Source organism: Scyliorhinus canicula, chromosome 2 (genome assembly GCF_902713615.1).
Source record: "Scyliorhinus canicula chromosome 2, sScyCan1.1, whole genome shotgun sequence".
In the NCBI taxonomy this organism is placed as follows: domain Eukaryota; kingdom Metazoa; phylum Chordata; class Chondrichthyes; order Carcharhiniformes; family Scyliorhinidae; genus Scyliorhinus; species Scyliorhinus canicula.
The window spans coordinates 110,344,184-110,363,464 of NC_052147.1; the positions used below are offsets into that span (position 1 = coordinate 110,344,184).

Here is a 19,281-nt window from a genome sequence, read left to right on the forward strand (position 1 = left end):
TGGCCATCTGCATTCTCAATTGCCCTTCGTCCATCTCAGGACCCGCTCCTTATCAAAGTACCTATGGAACCGGACTATGATTGTTCATGGTCGCTCCACCTCTGGGCTGTCTGTGACCGATGGGCCAGGTCCAACTCAGGAGGGATGAGAAGACTTCACCCTCCACCAAGTTTACAAACATCTTAGAAACTTAATTAGTGGCGTTTGTATCTTCCAGGCCCTCCAGCAGCTCAACAGTTCTTTTAATTCTGCTGCCTGAAGCAATTCTCCAGGTCATCAAACTTGGCCTTTAATAACTTCCCTGCCCGCAACTCCATTTCTGCTTCCAGAGACCACCCAGTTACGGTGATCAGTGAGCACCTCCTCCACCTTCTTGATCGTTACCCCCTGAACTAACCGGTCCATGGCTGCCCGAATTGGGGTCAATGCCCCCTCCAGATCCGCAGTGACTGGTTGCCGCTGCTTCTTAAATTTGGTCACGAAGCTAACGTATTCTCTAGAGACTTCTGAATCAGACAAAGATCCCTTGCACAACCTATGTCTTGTGTTGTAACCACCAGACATTACTCACCAGAGGGGATCTATTTCTATTGAACTCACCAATTTCTTCCCAAATATCACAAAATAAATCAGGCAGAAAGGGCCACAAAAAAAAAACAAATCCCCAGGTAGGGCACCTCATGTGCGACTGTTCACCCATAGCCGCCACCAGAAGTCTGCCAAAGCACAGGCTTTTAAAATCGGAGACCGGAAAAGGCATCCTGATGAAAATGATTCTGCATATCAAGAATTTAGATTTTGAAATGCCCATGCTTGCTATTGCAAATAAACAGATCCTTGTATGGTGTGGGGGTGGGAACATAAGCAAAGTTTAAAAAAGGATTTTTGTACTGAACACATGCAATTTTGGCATTAAAGTTTACTGTAAAGTTCGAGGCAGCAAATCAATCAACAGCAGAGAAGAGGCGCAACACTTGTGCTACTAGCCTTTCTTTACTGCAAAAGGTTTATTTAGCATTTTCTTTTTCAGCACATTCTCTTGTCGTTTTCTTGTTATCCTCTTGTCATTTCCCAAGTGCCCGTGATTGTGAAATGCCAATGTCAAAGTTCAGAAATGTGAAAGTTATGAAACCCGCAACACAAAATACTAACTATGTACAATCTTTATTTAAAAGGAGTACATAAGAGAAATGTAATTTACACCATTACATTTAATACCAAAAGTAAAAAAAAATTTGGACTCATTGCTAAAGAAACCAATGTCATCGAAGAAATAATTAAGCAACGCAACTCTGCATGTGACAAGTTAAATGAACAAAGCTCAGTAAATGCAAGTACTGCAGTTTTAACAAATTTAAGATTCGTATTTCTTTCTAATTCATTCCTTTACATCAACTTTCACTCATTCAAGTAAAAGTCCACATTAACATGCTTAGTCTGTACTCTCACCAGATGGTGAACGTGTGCGTGATCTTACATGATCCCCAGATGCCATTGAGGAATGGCCTCTCTGCTCCTTGGAAGGAACAGGCGATCTACTCTCAGATCGGGATTTGCTGCGGCTCCTACTCCTGGAGCGACTATAGGACTTACGCCCCCTGGAGCGAGATCTAGAAGAGCTTCGACTGCGAGAACGAGACCTGCTACGAGACCTGAAGGGATGAAAAAAAAGTCACAATATAAACATTGCTTTTATTACCACTAACTCTTGAAATAAGCTTGTTCCAAGTTTTGTTTCAGTTTAACTCCACCCAGTTTACACGGGGTCAAAAGTCCATGAATTGGTAGGATATACAAGTATAACGTTTAACAAAAAAAAGAACAGCCAGGGAGATACACTGCAGAATAAAATCCCAAACCACCAGCAGAGAATGGTGAACTCAGATTCTGCTTGGGAGTGAACTATAAATCAAGATGATTTACTAAATATATATATATTTAAGCATTCACATCCAATGATGCTTTTGTCTGCACTGTGATATTTACTATTAAAAGCTGCTCTGCTTTATAAATGTTGTCAAATGATGAATTAAGCCCAAGATGCATGGTATCAATGTATTTCAAATTTCAAACGTAACCAAAAACCAGCACTACAATCTGGGGCAATTACCTGCGCTGCTTACGTTCTTCAACCACCCTGATCTTTCTTCCATTCAGCTCTGTGCCAGAGAGCTTCTCAAGGGCATTCTTCACGTCACTGTAGGAGGCAAATTCAACAATTCTAGGAAGAAAAGCAGAGTAATTTTATTTGCTTTGTAATGTCCAAGACTGGGCTTCCTTTCCCGGCATGAGAAAAATCGTTCAGAATGCCTTAAGCAAAAACAAACAGGTGAAGGAATACACTCAGAAGAGAACTGTTAAAAAGATTGATAAATTTTACTCGTCAATTATCATTTATTTAAAAAACATTAACTTTTCACCATTGTTTTTTTAAATATAAACTTAGAGTACCCAATTCATTTTTCCAATTAAGGAGCAATTTAGCATGACCAATCCACCTAACCTGCACATCTTTTTTTGGGTTGTGGGGGCGAAACCCACGCAAACATGGGGAGAATGTGCAAACTCCACACAGACAGTGACCCAGAGCCGGGAGTACCCAATTAATTTTTTCCAATTAAGGAGCAATTTAGCATGACCAATCCACCTAGACTGCACATCTTTTTTTGGGTTGTGGGGGCGAAACCCACGCAAACATGGGGAGAATGTGCAAACTCCACACAGATAGTGACCCAGAGCCGGGAGTACCCAATTCATTTTTCCAATTAAGGAGAAATTTAGCATGACCAATCCACCTAGCCTGCACATTTTTTTTTGGGTTGTGGGGGCAAAACCCATGCAAACAAGGGGAGAATGTGCAAACTCCACACGGACAGTGACCCAGAGCCGGGAGTACCCAATTCATTTTTTCCAATTAAGGAGCAATTTAGCATGACCAATTCACCTAGCCTGCACATGTTTTTTTGGGTTGTGGGGGCGAAACCCACGCAAACATGAGGAGAATGTGCAAACTCCACACAGACAGTGACCCAGAGCCGGGAGTACCCAATTAATTTTTTCCAATTAAGGAGCAATTTAGCATGACCAATCCACCTAGCCTACACATCTTTTTTTGGGTTGTGGGGGCAAAACCCACGCAAACATGGGGAGAATGTGCAAACTCCACACGGACAGTGACCCAGAGCCGGGAGTACCCAATTAATTTTTTCCAATTAAGGAGCAATTTAGCATGACCAATCCACCTAGCCTGCACATCTTTTTTTGGGTTGTGGGGGCAAAACCCACGCAAACATGGGGAGAACGTGCAAACTCCACACGGACAGTGACCCAGAGCCGGGGTCGAAGCTGGGACCTCGGCGCTGTGATACTGCAGGGCTAACCCACTGCGCCACCGTGCTGCCCACCGTTGTAAAGTTATTCGTTCACTTTTAGTGAAACATGACTCTTTTTTCTTCCAACATTACAAAGTTGAATGTGATCTTAGTAATTATCTACATTCACAACCAAACCTTCATCATAAATTAGAATGGATGCACAGCTCCATTAGCAGATTTTGTAATTCTTTATATTCCCAGCGAGCAAGATTTCAGGCACTAATTACTCAAAATCTTATGCAACTAACTTACCCTTCATTCATTTTGTGCCTGTGTGCATCCGCAAAGGTAACTTCTCCAGCCTGTCTCATGAAATCTTTCAGATCCTATACAAGATCAGATCAGTTAGGTAAATCAAAGCATATTAACATCTTTCTCTATCAATTTCCAATGAACATCACTGGAAAAGCAAGCAAAAAAAAAACATAAATACAATTTCAAAATTTGTATTACCTTCCTGTACAATTCCCTAGGCTATTCAACCAGCCAAATGTAACAAGTGTTCGCAGAGGCACCACCACGACGGAAGACCAGATGGTTCTCTTCACCACCCGCTTGACTGACACTACCCATTCGATGGGAGACTTCCCGGACATCACCCTCCCTTAAAGGCAGACTCGGGCTTTGCCATAGGAACAGGGATTGCTACTCTTGCGCCGTGACCAAGGACTCCTCGCCTCACTCCAATCGAGCTTCCAAACAACCCTACCAGCGACTTTCGCCCAATCAAGGACCTCGCATTTTACAGCAGGCTCTCAGAACTCTCGACTTTAGGACACCTTGTTATCATTTTCAGGGATGCAGCAAGGTAAATGGCACTAAACCCAGTGCCCACCAGTGTTGGTCAGACCACCACAACACAGATTTAGATCATCAATTGACAAAGGTAGGAGCAGATTGGCATTTCAACTAGGCCCAAGAGACCAAGGCACAGCGAATAGGAAAACCAACGGCACTCCACGTCACAAGGCCAACGACACGAGAGGCTGGTAAATAAAGGTTTTAACACTTGGTTAAATTTCAAAAACACAAACTGAATGAACAGACATTTTAGTTTCAAGGTTAGTAGGCAATCAAGGTTAATTTTTTGTATTTTAACATTTAACTACTCAAGTTAAAGGAGCAGTACTTAATTTTGCAAGACAAAGCCATTGTTTCAGAGGATGGGCCTGTTTTATGTGGGGATTATCCGATTTGCATTTTTCCCATTGAGATCAACTACAGTTTAAAAAAAAAGACTAAGCTAATTATATTGGGCGAAAATAACTGAAAGTCTCAGCGTGTTCCCTCCTTCATAATGGTGAACTTAAGGCAGTCCCTAAGCCAAACTTCATCCCCTCTTGTCAAAGGTGCTGACCACTATTGGGAGTACAGTTCTACAGGTGCTGGTAGTTCCCCACTATCGTGAAAGTCCGGACAAATGCTGGCAAGCATATTCGATCATGGGGAGTAAATTGAGGATTAGGGAGGGCGGGGGGGGGGGAAAGAGGGAGGGGCTAGTGGCAGCCAAGCCCTATCAAATTCCCACACATCTACACACCCCTTTTACAACAGTGGCTACTGGGCCAGGAATCCTTTACTCTTCAGCCTGAGCAGAGGCATAATGTAGCATCCCCCCCCCCCCCCCGATGTACTGTCTGTCTAACACAGACCAAGGTACAGCCGTCTGAACTGCTCAAGCCCACACATCAGCCATCCATAATGAGCCATTAGGGCGCTCATATGTCATTAGTAAATGTTGTTTCTTTAAATGGGGAAAGAATTCAGCTTGATGCATGGGAGTGACAAATCCCTAAAAATAGGTCAGGACTATAAACAAGTCGAAAGTCAAAATTCATTGCTTTCTAAAAGTCTGAGTAGGGTTACAGCTTCCACTTTACCGTAGACCCAGGTATTGACATTAAGTATAGCACCTTTGACAGCAGTTTTTTTAATTTACAGAAAGACTTGAGAGAAATGGCAACTATTATCAGTTAACCATAGATAACTGGTAACACTTTATTAAGAGCCATTTTCACAATAAAAAAACACGCATTACATTAAATATACAACAAATGAACATTTTAGAATTTTCCACATATGTATTTGGAGCAAATCTGGTGATTCTATTAAATAAAAACTCCCAGGTTTGTTTGTCAGCAACTCAAATTATTGAGTCACAATTAGTTACATCACATGTTTCCACTGCAGGCCAGTTACATTCCTTTTGGAAGGAACTGTTCTGAGACATTTAATGCCAACTTGTTGAGAACCATTTATTTTTGTTCTCCTACATCATGTTACTGTCGAACTGGACCATACAATTTGTTTAACTGGTACTTTATATTCCATTCAGATTCACTGTTTGAATCTAACTTTTGTGGCAAGCTTGTCAGAAATGCAGATACAGTACTACACCGATGCCCTACGCTGCAAAATGACTCTTAAGTTAACCTTGAAAGCTCTACTTGCAATTAAACCCATATCAGTTTTATTCCATTTCACTTTTATTTGTTTTAATGAATTACATAAATATATTCTTACATATGACTAGATATTGCATGCAACATACCTGCCAGCTAACTCTGGAAGACAAGTTCTCAACAATCACTCTGTTTTCTGTACGAACTGGAGGACCATTCCTGAAATGGATAGTGATTGTGCATTACTGAAGCTGAGTCAACACTTTATTCTGGAGACACCACAGCAAGTATTAAACATAACATAAGTTTCTCCATGTATCTGTAGTTCCCAATACTTAAAAATACTAGAATTATACATATCCCCTTCTTATACAACTCAAATACTGTTTTTTAAACCAAATGTAGCTCAAAAATATAATTCTTACTTTCAGTTGGTGAATCATGCTTATTCCCAGTGAGGGCTGAAGTATATTCTTGAGAAAAATTGACTTTTTCTACCCCTCCACATAAGACCTGAGAACTTTGGTTTCAATGGGGCATTTAACGCTGTCAGAGAGACATGAAAAGCCTGGAGACTGCAGGTTATTGGGCTATTCAATGTTAAAACTGTTACTGTCTTCACCAAACAAAAGAATGCTCAATTTCTTGGGCCGGTTTAACTCAGTGGGCTAGGCAGCTGGTTTGTAATGCCGAACAAAGCCAGCAATGCAGGTTCAATTCCCGTACCGGGTTATCCGAACAGACGCCGGAATGTGGCAACTAGGGACTTTTCATAGTAACTTCATATTTGTGACAATAAAAGATTATTATTCAAGTCATTTCAGCATGGACCAAATGTCTTGGTCCTCCAGTTCCAGTAAAGCCAACGGTTTCAACTGCTGCAGCCTAGATCATAGAATTTACAGTGCAGGAGGCGGCTATTTGGCCCATCGAATCAGCACCGGCTCTTGGAAAGAACACCCCACTTAAACCCACACCTCCACCCTATCCCCGTAACCCCACCAAACCCACGGGCAATTTAGCATGACAAATCCACCTAACCCTGCACATCTTTGGACTGTGGGAGGAAACCGGAGCACCTGCAGGAAACCCACACAGACATGGGGAGAAAGTGCAGACTCCGCACAGACAGTGACCCAAGCCGGGAATCGAACCTGGGACCCTGGAGCTGTGAAGGAACTGTGCTAACCATTATGCTAGGAAATTGAGGAATATATAGGGTTCAACTGTATGGGTGAGGTGTCGAAGGCAGTTGTCTGCGAGGCTCTAAAGGTGGTGGTGAGGGGTGAGGTGATTTTGTTTAAGGCCAGGGTGGACTGAGAGGAGAGGCAGAGGGTAATAGATGAGATGTTGGAGGTAGACAGAATTATACAAAAGATGGGGACCCAGCGAAGCTGGAAAAGAGAAAGGAACTACAGACAAGCCTTGACCGACTATCTACCAGGAAGGCGGTGAACCAACTGAGAAAAGCAAGGGGTGCAGTTTACGAACATGGAAATAAGTATGTTAATAGGTCAGTTCCAGAGGGAGGCAGCAGTAAAGGAAATTGTTCAGGTGAGGGATAGGGCAAGGAAGTTGGTGAGGAATTTTATGAGAGGTTGTACAGGTCATAGCCACCTGGGGGAGACCATGAGATACAGTGGGGCTGGTTTAGCACAGTGGGCTAAATCGCTGACTTGTCATACAGAACCATGCCAGCAGCATGGGTTCAATTCTCGTACCAGCCTCCCCGAACAGGCGCCGGAATGTGGCGACTAGGGGCTTTTCACAGTAACTTCATTGAAGCCTTCTCGTGACTACAGTAGTCCCCCTTTATAACGCGGGTGTTGGGGTCCAAGACAGCCACCCGCGTTGCAACCGAGCCGCGGATATCCACGATGGGGGTTTTAAATTTATTTAAAAATCTATGCTAGCGCTTCCCATTGAGAGTCTACGGGGGGGCGGGGGAAGAGGTCAGACCCCCGTAGACTCACAATGGGAAGCGCTAGCATAGATTTTTAAATAAATTTAAAACCCCCATCGTGGATCTAATTAAAACAGTGTCAATTTCAGCGGCCGGCTCACTTTGATCCGGAGAGGGAAGCTGCTCTCTCACTGAAACAATCAGCCGGCCGCTGAAATTGACACTGCCCGCTGCTCTCTCCCTCCAATCCAACTTTTAAGTTTTAATGTTTCTGATTGGAGGGAGAGAGCAGCCGGCAGTGTCAATTTCAGCGGCCGGCTGATTGTTTCAGTGAGAGAGCAGCTTCCCTCTCCGGATCAAAGTGAGCCGGCCGCTGAAATTGACACTGCCGGCTGATTGGAGGGAGAGAGCAGAGAACACAGGAGGAGGTCATACGGGCCTCTGCAAGACCAGCATGGTCTCACATCGCCCCTCCCCTCTGTAGCTGGGGTTCAGGCTGTGGCTGCTGGGGTACAGGCTGTGGCTCCTGGGGTACAGGCCGTGGCTGCTGGGCTTCAGGCTGTGGCTGCTGGGGTACTGTGGCTGCTGGGGTGCAGGCCGTCGCTGCTGAGGTACAGGCCGTGGCTGCTGAGGTACAGGCCGTGGCTGCTGAGGTACAGGCCGTGGCTGCTGGGGTACTGATTGGAGGGAGAGAGCAACGGGGAGTGTCAATTTCAGCGGCCGGCTGATTGCTTCAGTGAGAGAGCAGCTTCCCTCTCCGGATCAAAGTGAGCCGGCCGCTGAAATTGACACAACTGACAGTTGGGGTCCATAAGCCCCCCCGCGGTATATCGCGAACCGCGGTATAACGGGGGACTACTGTATAAGCAATTATTATTATTTCTAGATGGGTTGAAGTACCCGAGGTTAGGGGAGGGGGACAGGGCTACATTAGAAGGAGCGATAGTGGAGCAGGAGATAAAGGATGCGATTGGGAGGATGCAGTCGGGGAAGGTGGCAGGGCCGGATGGGTTTCCAATGGAATATTATAAAAAATTCAAGGATAAGCTGGCACCCCTGATGATGGGGATGTTTGAAGAGGCAATAGGGAAGGGGGTGTTGCCAGAAACTTTGGGGCAGGCATCGATTTCCCTGTTGCTAAAAAAGATAAGGATCCGACTGAGTGTTGGTCGTATAGGCCCATATCACTTCTGAATGTGGACGCAAAAGTATTGGCGAAAGTACTGGCGGGGTTTGTGAGAGGGAGGCAGCTCTTTTCAAACGTTAGAAGGGTATTGAACACCATTATGGCACCGGCAGAGGGGAAGGAAACAGAGGTGGTAGTGGCATTGGACGCTGAGGTGTTTGACTGGGTAGAATGGGGGTACTTAATGGCAGTTCTAGAGCGGTTTGGGATTGGACAAAGATTTGTGAACTGGGTAAAGCTACTATATAAGGAGCCTAGGGCGAGTGTCCGCACAAACAACGTCAGCTCGAGATACTTTTCTCTCCACCATGGGACTAGACAGGGATGTCCTATGCCTCCCCCCTGCTGTTTGCACTCGCGATTGAGCCGTTGGCCATCGCATTAAGAAGTTCGGGGGTATGGAAAGGAATAGTGCGGGGAGGGATAGAGCAAAGGGTGTCCTTATATGCCGATGACTTGCTGTTATACGTGTCGGAACCGAGTGTGTCGATAGGGGGAATATTGGAGCTGCTTCGAGTGTTTGGGTCTTTCTCGGGGTACAAACTAAATCTAGACAAGAGTGAGTATTTTGTGGGGTCGGTGGGGGCAGGGGTGGGGGGTGCCATTCCGTAGGTCAGGGACTCACTTTAGGTACCTGGGGGTGCAGATTGCCCAGGAGTTCTGGTCGCCTCATTATAGGAAGGACGTGGAAGCTTTGGAACGGGTGCAGAGGAGATTTACCAGGATGTTGCCTGGTAGGAGGGTAAATCTTATGAGGAAAGGCTGATGGACTTGAGGTTGTTTTCGTTAGAGAGAAGAAGGTTAAGAGGTGACTTAATAGAGGCATACAAAATGATCAGAGGGTTAGAGATAGGGTGGACAGCGAGAGCCTTCTCCCGCGGATGGAGGTGGCTAGCACGAGGGGACATAGCCTTAAATTGAGGGGTAATAGATATAGGACAGAGGTCAGAGGTGGGTTTTTTACGCAAAGAGTGGTGAGGCCGTGGAATGCCCTACCTACAACAGTAGTGAACTCGCCAACATTGAGGGCATTTAAAAATTTATTGGATAAGCATATGGATGATAAGGGCATAGTGTAGGTTAGATGGCCTTTAGTTTTTTTTCCATGTCGGTGCAACATCGAGGGCCGAAGGGCCTGTCCTGCGCGTATCGTTCTATGTTCTATGAGTGGTGGTGGGGGGTTCCGCAGGTACAACATTTCTCGTTTGGTGGGGAGTGTGAAAGTTGATCTGGCACGGTGGGATGGACTCCCTCTGTCACTGGCGGGTCGGGTACAGGCAGTTAAAACGAACGTTGCCACAATTTTGGTTTATGTTTTCAATGCCTGCCGATTTTCCTGCCAAAGGCTTTTTTCAGAGAGATTGAGGGAAGGATTACTTTGTTCATATGGGGAGGGAAGGTGGCCAGAGTTAGAAAGGTGCTGCTGCAGAGGGGAAGGCAGGCAGGGGGTTTGGGTCTTCCGAACCTGATGTATAACTACTGGGCGGAGAATATGGAGACGGTGCGGAGCTGGGTCAGAGGGGTTGATTCCCAGTGGGTCAGAATGGAGGAGAGTTTGTGCAGGGGGTCGGGACTGAAAGCACTAGCAACAGCACTGCTCCCGATAGCCCCGAGGAAATACTCAGGGAGTCCGGTAATAACAGCTTCATTGAGAATCTGGAGGCAGTTTCGTCAACACTTCGGGTTGGGGGCAGGGTCAAGGGAAATGCCGATTCGGGGGAACCACAGATTTGAGCCAGGGAGGTGGGATGGAAATTTTCGGAAATGGGAGGAGAAGGGGATTAAGACACAAAGATTTGTTTCTTAGGGGTCAGTTTGCAGGATTGAAGGAGTTGGAAGCGGTGTATGGGCTGGAGCAGGGGGAAATGTTTCAATACATGCAGGTTCGAGATTTTGCCAGAAAGGAGATACAGAGCTTCCTGGTGGAGCCAGCCTCCACATTGCTGGAGGTGCTGACAACAGGGGGACTCGAGAAGGGGACAGTGTCAGCGGTTTACGGAGCTATTTTGGAAGAGGAGAAGGCACCACTGGAAGGGATCAAAGCAAAGTAGGAGGAAGAGTTGGGAGAGGGTATGGAGAAGGGGTTATGGTGTGTGAGGTGCTCCGGAGAGTGAATGCCTCCACCTAGTGCGCGAGGTTGGGGCTGATACAGCTGAAGGTGGTATACAGAGCACACCTCATGAGGGCAAGGATGAGCCGATTCTTTGAGTAGAAGATGTGTGCGAACGTTTTGAGGGGGGGGGGGGGGGGGGGGGCTCGTTGATCGCCCGAAGGCTGATCCTGATAGGTTGGAGAGCAACCTCTCCACCCTGTGCCCTGGCGTGGCGGGGGGACCTGTTGGAATTCTTGACTCTTGAGAAGGTTAAGTTTGAACTGAGGGGTAGGATGGAGGGGTTCTACAATTCATGGGCATTATTCATTATGCACGTTCAAGAACTGGATAACATTGAACATTAGTTGGGGCGGGTGAGTGGGAGGGTTGGGGGCTGTGTATGTTAATGGCAACTATGGGTGATCCCTAATTACTTTTTGTCATTTGTTTGTGTGAACATGCGAGCTAATGTTTGTGGTTTGCTGGGAGGATGGGATCGTTTTGTTATTGATATGGGGATTGACATATTTGTTACTGATTACTGTTGGTGGGTGTAAATTTGGGAGAAAATGTGAAAAAGGCGAATAAAAAATATTTTTTTAAAAAACACTATGCTACCGTGCTGCCCCTAGATCCAGGTATTAAAGTTGAGATCTTCCACAGCCATATGGCTCAGTACCATGCTGATCTTTTAATGATTGCATGCAACACTTTTACTTTGCTAATAAACAAATTAATATGACATTCAAAATAAACATTGGACAAGTGTTTTGCCAAATACTATTTCTGAACAGAGTAGCATAAAAGTGGATAACAAATTAGACCCATCAGGAATGAAAATGTTTTTGTCCATGATTTGACATAACTATATTAATGTCAATCAAAATATATTTGATGTTATATATTCTTTGAAGACAATATTTATATTATGTTACTGTAACATTCTCAATTTAAGAAAATGATCAATGGACTCACCTTCCTCCACTGCGTTGATAGCTCTGGCTAAAGCGACCTTGATAACGTCCCCCTCCTCCTCGTCCTCCCCTATTGCGTGCTCTGGCATGCTCCACCGTCACTCTGCAGAACAAAATGCTCAGTTATGCATCTGAAAACACTAGAGTAACTCACTAGGCTTCTAGTTTTTGACAATAGAGGAGTGGGAATGGAGCACTCACCTTTCATTGCACAACTCTTTTCCATCCAGTTCATAAACTGCATCCTCTGCATCTCTGTAATCTTCAAACTCCTGAAGACAAAACAACAGATCTATGATTTGGCTTTCATCGTTGCAGTGTGAATTTTAAACCTTACCTAGCCCCAAAGCAATCCCAAATTACTGGCTATGTTTCATACATGCGCGTAGTGGCAAAACTACATTTCTATTTGTATGGAGACGACAAAAACTACTCTTGTGGAAGTATCCGTGCCTCTAGTTGGTTCTCCCAGTCTGGAAGTCAAGATAAAAGTTTTTGTCTGCCGCTCCAAATGTGATGCTCAGGCTAGTCAGCAAATCAAAGTTGGTAAAAACAAAATCATTCACTGTCCTAATCTGCCACTGGTTTCAACAGATAGGTAAGCATAATAAATGGTTGCAGAGAAGTTTTGCACGCACACGCAATTGCAAATTATACATTTTTTAAAAAAGCTTACCACAAATCCAAATCCATTTTTCAGATCAATTTCCTTAATTCGTCCATATCCTCTGAAGAACCTCTCCACATTTTTTTCAGTGGCGTAAGGGCTCAGTCTGCCAATGAATACTCGGGCACTCATCTTTGCTGACCTAGAATATAACTGCCAAAAACAAATAATGAAATCAACCCTGGAATACCATCTGCGCAGGTAATAGCTTATATTTATGCAGCATCTTTAACAGAGAAAGAAGCTTTCAGGCAAAAAGAGATGAATAAAGAAAATGACCAAAGAGGCAGGTTTTAAAGAAGATTATGCAGAGTTTGGGACATGAGCCATGCCAGATACTGATATCTGATAATGCTAGGGTGAATAGATAAGAGGCCGCAGTTAAAGGCAATGAGGAGATCAGCAGAATTCTTCTTGTCAATTGCAAAGATAGGGAGGCACAAGGCCGTGGAGATTTAATCTCAGGTATGAGAGTTCTAGATCTGAAACGCAGAGACCCATTCTTTGATCTGGAACACAGCAAAAACTTCAACCACCTCCCCCATCACCTGTCCATAACTAGGCAAGATTTCCAACATTCCAAAACAGAAAAACTGTCCTGCTTAAAAAAACAATATTTCCAAATGACAAACTTTAAAATACACAATTCTTTGTATTTACATGAAGTGACAGATTCGCATTTGTCAATCAAGTATGCTTATTAGCCATGAAATTGTTAAAATGGATCTATTTTGGCACGAAATAGTCACTTCTTAAATCTTTTGTCTACACTCGTGGTCCGTATTCCCAATCCAATCTCCCCCATACCCGAGACAGGAGGTTTGGCATTTGCCCCAAAGACGGGGCAGAAATGATCTCGCTGGGGTTAAGGGACGGCTGGGATCGGTTCGACTCCTCTGGCCCCGGGGCCTCCCCAGCTCCGAGCGGCCTGGGGAAGGCGGCCACACCGCTCAACAATAAGCAGACAACAAAGCCCCTCAGCCAGCGGCGGCGCAGGTCCCGCTCGATCCTACCCCCGGTCGCCCAGCCTCAATCCCCTCCCCACTCCTTTCACTCTGTCTCTCTCCCCCGCTGCCGGCTCACTCCAGCCCGGGGCCTCTCTCTCTCTCTCTCTTACTCTCTCTCTCTATTCTCTCCGCCGCCGATGTCTTTTTTCACTCCCCACCCCCCCTCGAAACGCAGCCTCACCTCAAAATGGAGGCCGCGCCTGCGCAGCAGCCCCAGCAAGATCGCGCGCTCTCTCTGTGCCGTCACTTCCGGGATGCGAGGCAATCGGCTGGAGCCGGCCTGTCACCATGGAGACCACCCCCCCCCCCCCCCCCCCCCCCACCACATCTTCCACGGATCCGCTCCTCCCCCATCTTCCCATACTTTATCCATCCCCTCTTCCTAATCTTCCCAGCACTCTCATCGTCCCACTCCTCATCCACCCCATCCCCTCTTCCTAATCTTCCCAGCACCCTCATCCTTCCACTCCTCATCCACCCCATTGCCTCTTCCAAATCTTCCCAGAGCCCTCATCCACCCAATCACCCTCCTCCTAACCTTCCCAGCACCCTCATCCTCCCACTCCTCATCCACCTCATCACCCTCATCCTCTCCATCATCATCATCCCCCCTCCAACCTCTTTTCTTCTTCCTCCTCCCACCTTCACCCCGTCCTCCTCCTCCTACCCCACCTGATGAAGGAGCTGTACTCCGAAAGCTCGTGATCCCAAATGAACCTGTTGGACTTTAAGCTGCTGCTGTAAGACTTCTGACTGTGCCCACCCCAGTTCAATGCCGGCGTCTTCACATCCTTCTATCCCAGCAGCGTTATTTTCTTCCTCACCGTTTCCTCGGATCTCCAGTGTGAGTCCAACATCTGTCCTGTGGGCCCAGCTGTGCAACGTTCAGTTTCCTTTCCTTTTATGCCAGTGACTTTGCTCTCTCTATCTCTCAGTCTCTCTCTCTCAGCCTGCCTTCGGAACTCTCCAGGCAAGATGAGCTCTGACTCTGTGAGAGATTTCACTACTGCTCCTTTATTCAGAACCTCTCCAAAAAATACAAATGCAATAAAAAATAATCTAATTGGACAATCCAGACTGTAACAGTTCTATGGCAATCTTTGTGTCAATTTTATTGATGCTACTGTGGCCATTTCTCCACGAGACACCTTTTATTGTTTCCACCAGGCTCCAATTATGCTGCATCATGTTTTTAATCTTTTTAATGAAATCAAAATTCATGCACCATCTCTGAATCTAAGTGACTGCTTTCTAACTTATTTCAGTCTTCTCATCCATCCTGCAATATTTACAATTTTAAAAACTCAATATAATCAGGATTGTGATTTTAATTATCTTTTACTTTGCTGAATCTTTGTAGTGTTCAGCACTGTTAAATTGGCCCTTTAATTTGGCTCCATCACTAAGACAACCTACTTATACTTCCATGCCATCACTCATCTCTGCCTCAGCTCCTCTTCTGTTGAAATCAACATTCAGAGCTTTGTTACCTTGAGGCTATATTATTCCAATCTTCCACCCTCCATGAGATTGAGCTTATCCAAAACGCTGTTGTGCATGTACTAACTTTTATCAAGTCTCATTCACCCAACATCCCTGTGTGCGCTGATCCATATTGGTTCCTTGTATGTCAACACCTTGATTCTTCTTATTCTTGCTTTAAAATCCCTCCAAGGCCTCACTCCTTCCCTAACTCCCTTCAACCTTATAACCATCAGAGATCTGTATGGTCCTCCAATTCTCTTCCAATACCAAGAATGAGAAACTTAAGTTATGAAGAGATTAGAAAAGTTGGAACTGTTTTTCTTGGAGTGGAGAAGGCCAAAAGGAGATTTGATAGAGATGTTCAAAATCATGAGGGCTGGACAGGATAGATAGGAAGCAACTGTTCCCGCTCATAAAAAATTGAGAACAAGAGGGTGCAGATTTAAAGTGATTTGCAAAAGAAACAAATGCTATGTGAGAAAAAACCTTTTCACAGCAAGTGTTTCGGGTCTGGAACGCATTTCCTGGAAGTGTGGTGGAAGCAGGTTCAACCAAGGCATTCAAGAGAGTATTAGATGACTATATGTATAGAAACAATGTGCAGAGATATGGGGAAAAGGCAGAGGAATGGCACTAAGTTATAATGCTCATATGGAGAGCCGGAACAGACACGGTTGGCCAAATGGACTGCTGTGCTGTAATGATTCTGTAAATTCGAGCCTCATGCACAGCTCTCATTTTAATTACTCCACCACTGCTAGCTGTGCCTTCAGCTACCAAGATTTTTAGCTCGTAAATTCCCTTGGGAAACCATTTTCCCTCCTTACCTCCTTTAAGAACAATTCCCCTTCCCCTCCCCTCTTCCCCTTCCTCTCCTCTCCCCTTCCCTTGCCCCTCCTCTCCATTTTACAACAGTGAGGATGCCGAATAAATGCTGATGTAAGTTTCTCAATTAAAAATTATTGGTGTGCTTTGTCCTGCAGCTGTGCCCCAATCATTGCACACAGAATATTAGCCAGTCTGTCCTTTGATACAGAATGCCAGATTTGAGACATAATAACATATCCAATGATTAAGATAACATTGTAATGTGGAATAGCAAAGCTTAAAGTGCGTTCGTACCAAGCTTTAGACGTGGTAGTGTTTTGCAACATAACCCAGGCATTGTTTTTTTCAATAATTTACACACAATTAAGGATTTGTTTTGTACAAAAAGCAAGCACGTGTAAAAACATTTGTTTTTATACAATGTTCAACAAAGAAAGCTGCAAGTAGACCTGCAAGCTTAGGGATTAAGAAATACAACGTGTTGTGAATCTCTAGAACTTGATGGTTAATTTTGTCTTTAGTCTCCCTGTTTTTTTTCTATTCAATTTTGTTATAGAGTATTTTAATAATGTTTTAAGAAGCATTTCCCTATTTGATTATGTGCATAGATGCCTTTAACAAAAGTGCATATGTGCATGTGAAGCCATTTGCGCGGGTTTCTATTTCAGCCTCGAGGAGCTTGTGTATAGTTGTGATTAGCTGCTGCTGGTGTCTGAAACCAAACTGTCATTATCTCAATATTTTCTGAAGTAATGAAAATTTAACTTTCACAACACGATTGGCTACCTTTCTTGTGGTTAAGTTACCACATCTTTCTGGCGACGAGGATTAAAAAGGACAAGAAAAAAATTTGAGCTGCAATGTGGCAACGCAAAGTATGATACAATGAGTTGCTAGTTTACAACGTGGTCATCGGCAATGGCTATGTTCGGGACTATCAATGAGGGCCTCGAGGACTGGATTGAGTTTGTCATGGTAGCATAGTGGTTAGCACTCTTTCTTCACAGCGCCAGGGTCCCAGGTTTGATTCCTGGCTTGGGTCACTGTCTGTGCGGAGCCTGCACGTTCGCCCTGTGTGTGCGTAGGTTTCCTCTGGATGCTCCTGTTTCCTCCCACAAATCCCGGAAGACGTGCTGTTAGGTAATTTGTACATTCTGAATTCTCCCTCCATGTACCCGAACAAGTGCCGGAATGTGGTGAGTAGGGGCTTTTCACAGTCACCTCATTGTAGTGTTAATGTAAGCTTACTTGTGACAATAAAAGATTATTATGTGGAAAGGTTGAGAGACTTTTTTGGCAAATGGAATTGCAGACGAGGCTATAAAGCAGTCAATTCTCCTGAGTGTGTGGGGGCAAAGACTTACAAGCTAATGAAGAATTTACCAACACCACGGAAAATAGGGGACATTTCATTTTTGGAGTTAGTTGGACTCATTCAGAATCATCACCGCCTTTAGCGATTATCCAACGGTTTAAGTTCCATAGTCAATTTCAAAAGGCAGAGCGGTCTGTAGTTGCTTTTGGTGCTGAACTGCATCAATTATGAAAGGTCTGACACTGGGAAGTTCCGAAGAACAAAGGGACTTGCGTGTTTGTCCATAGATCTCTGAAGGCAGAATGACAGGTTAATAGGGTGGTGAAAAAGGCATGTGAACACTCCCTTTTATCAATCAGGCATAGATTACAAAAGCAGGGAAGTCATGAAGGAGCTGCTAAGAACTTTGGTGAGGCTACGCCTGGAATACTGTTTGCAATTCTGGTCGCCACATTATAGGAAGGATGTAATTGCACTGGAGGGAAGATTCACCAGAATGTTGCCTGGGATGGCACATTTAAGTTATAAAGAGAGGTTGGATAGACATGGGTTGTTTTATCTGGAACAGAGAAGACTGAGGGATAACCTGATTGAGGTGTACATGTTTATGAGGGACATAGGGAGCAGCATTGAAGGCTATAGGCCAAGTGCTGGCAAGTGGGATTAGGTGGGCAGGTCAGGGCCTTTTATGCATCACAGACTCGATGGACTGAAGGGCCTCTTCTGCACTGTAGTATTCTGTGTTTCTGAACTCTCTGAGCACTGTATGTTTGAGGCAGTGTTAGAGGATATGCTCCAGGACAGATTGGTCTGTGGCATTAATGAAGATAGCATAGTGTTGTTTGTTGGGGAAAGCCACACTTAACTTTAAAGAAGGCTCTAGAAGCTACTCAGGGCATGAGATTGCTGTCAACAATGCGAAGGATATTCAAAAGACACATAATGAGGCACGGGCAGGTGCACTGCATCAAGTAAGAAAAGAGCCTGTAAACATAAATGCAACTGCAGTGGAATGTTTCAGATGTGGGGGTACACACTATGCAATTCATTGCAAGTTCAGGAACCTTGTGTACCACAATTGTAACAAAAAGGGACATTTGGCTAAAAAGTGCAGGAGTGCTAAGAGCAAGTCAAAGGCTGGGCAGGGAATTTCAAATTCAAAGAAGATTCAGTCTGCTACACATCACCAGGAAAGCACAGAGCAAGAAGAGCTCTTACAACATGTCCAATCTGAGTCAGGTGTGCGCGGCACCTATCTATGCTACAGGAACCTCTGCTGGAAACATGCCAGTCGTGCAGGATGACAAACGGGGGGGAGGTGGAAGCACCACTAGAACTGGCAGAGGTCATGGAGGGCATCAACTCCATGCAGAAGGGGAAGGCGCCGGGACCCAATGGGTTCCCGGTGGACTTCTACAGAACATTTGCTCCAGCTCTCACCCTGCACCTGCGGGAAATGTTCGTAGACTTGCTAGCGAGGGGCACCCTGCCTCCAACACTAACACAGGTCACCATATCGCTGATACCCAAAAAAGACAAAGACCCAACAGAATGCGGATCAAACAAACCCATTTCGAGGGCAGCACGGTGGCGCAGTGGTTCGCACTGGGATTGCAGCACCGAGGACCCGGGTTCGATCCCAGCCCTGGGTCACTGTTCGTGTGAGTTTGCACATTCTCCCCGTGTCTGCGTGGGTTTCACCCCCACAACCCAAAGATGTGCAGATAAGTGGATTGGACACTTAACTGGAAAATAAAATAATTGGGTATTCTAAATATATAAAAAAAAGAAATGTTTTTTTTGAACAGATCCATTTCGCTGCTCAAAGTGGATGCAAAAATACCCGCAAAAGTCCTGCCAAGAGACTGGAGAACTGTGTACCAAAGGTGGTCGCAGAGGACCCGACAGGCTTTGTTAAGGGTAGACAGCTAACTACGAACATCAGACGGCTGCTGAATGTCATACTGACTCCATCCGGGGAGAGAACACCAGAGGTGATCGTCTCCCTGGACGCAACGCAGAAAAGTTCTTTGACCGATGATGCACAA

General features: G+C 45.1%; 1 protein-coding gene across 4 annotated transcripts; it reads right to left on the bottom strand.

The window, feature by feature from the left end:
* Positions 1-1,145: 1,145 nt before the first annotated feature.
* Positions 1,146-14,477, bottom strand: LOC119957076 (serine/arginine-rich splicing factor 5-like). Of its 4 annotated transcripts, none has more exons than XM_038784730.1 (8): positions 14,430-14,477; positions 12,608-12,751; positions 12,133-12,203; positions 11,933-12,034; positions 5,926-5,995; positions 3,627-3,700; positions 2,111-2,221; positions 1,146-1,652 (listed from the first exon to the last, which is right to left on the bottom strand). In XM_038784730.1, exons 1-8 carry the CDS (start codon positions 14,460-14,462, stop codon positions 1,433-1,435), a joined length of 825 nt encoding a protein of 274 aa, XP_038640658.1. In that variant the 5' UTR covers positions 14,463-14,477; the 3' UTR covers positions 1,146-1,432. The 4 variants fall into 4 exon arrangements, with proteins under 4 accessions (XP_038640658.1, XP_038640684.1, XP_038640675.1 ...); XM_038784756.1 differs by lacking the exon at positions 14,430-14,477 and adding an exon at positions 13,787-13,851; XM_038784747.1 differs by lacking the exon at positions 14,430-14,477 and adding an exon at positions 13,716-13,794.
* Between the last annotated feature and the right edge of the window lie 4,804 nt (positions 14,478-19,281).

What these genes read in the sequence shown, in the direction of transcription:
- LOC119957076 (XM_038784730.1), bottom strand. Translation starts at nt 14,462, where the DNA reads ATGTTGGACTCACACTGGAGATCCGAGGAAACG. An exon ending in AAAATGGATTTGGATTTGTG is followed by an intron (nt 12,204 to 12,607) that starts GTAAGCTTTTTT and finishes TTTTGTCTTCAG; the next exon opens with GAGTTTGAAGATTACAGAGA. An exon ending in AGGCACAAAATGAATGAAGG is followed by an intron (nt 2,222 to 3,626) that starts GTAAGTTAGTTG and finishes TTTTCTTCCTAG; the next exon opens with AATTGTTGAATTTGCCTCCT.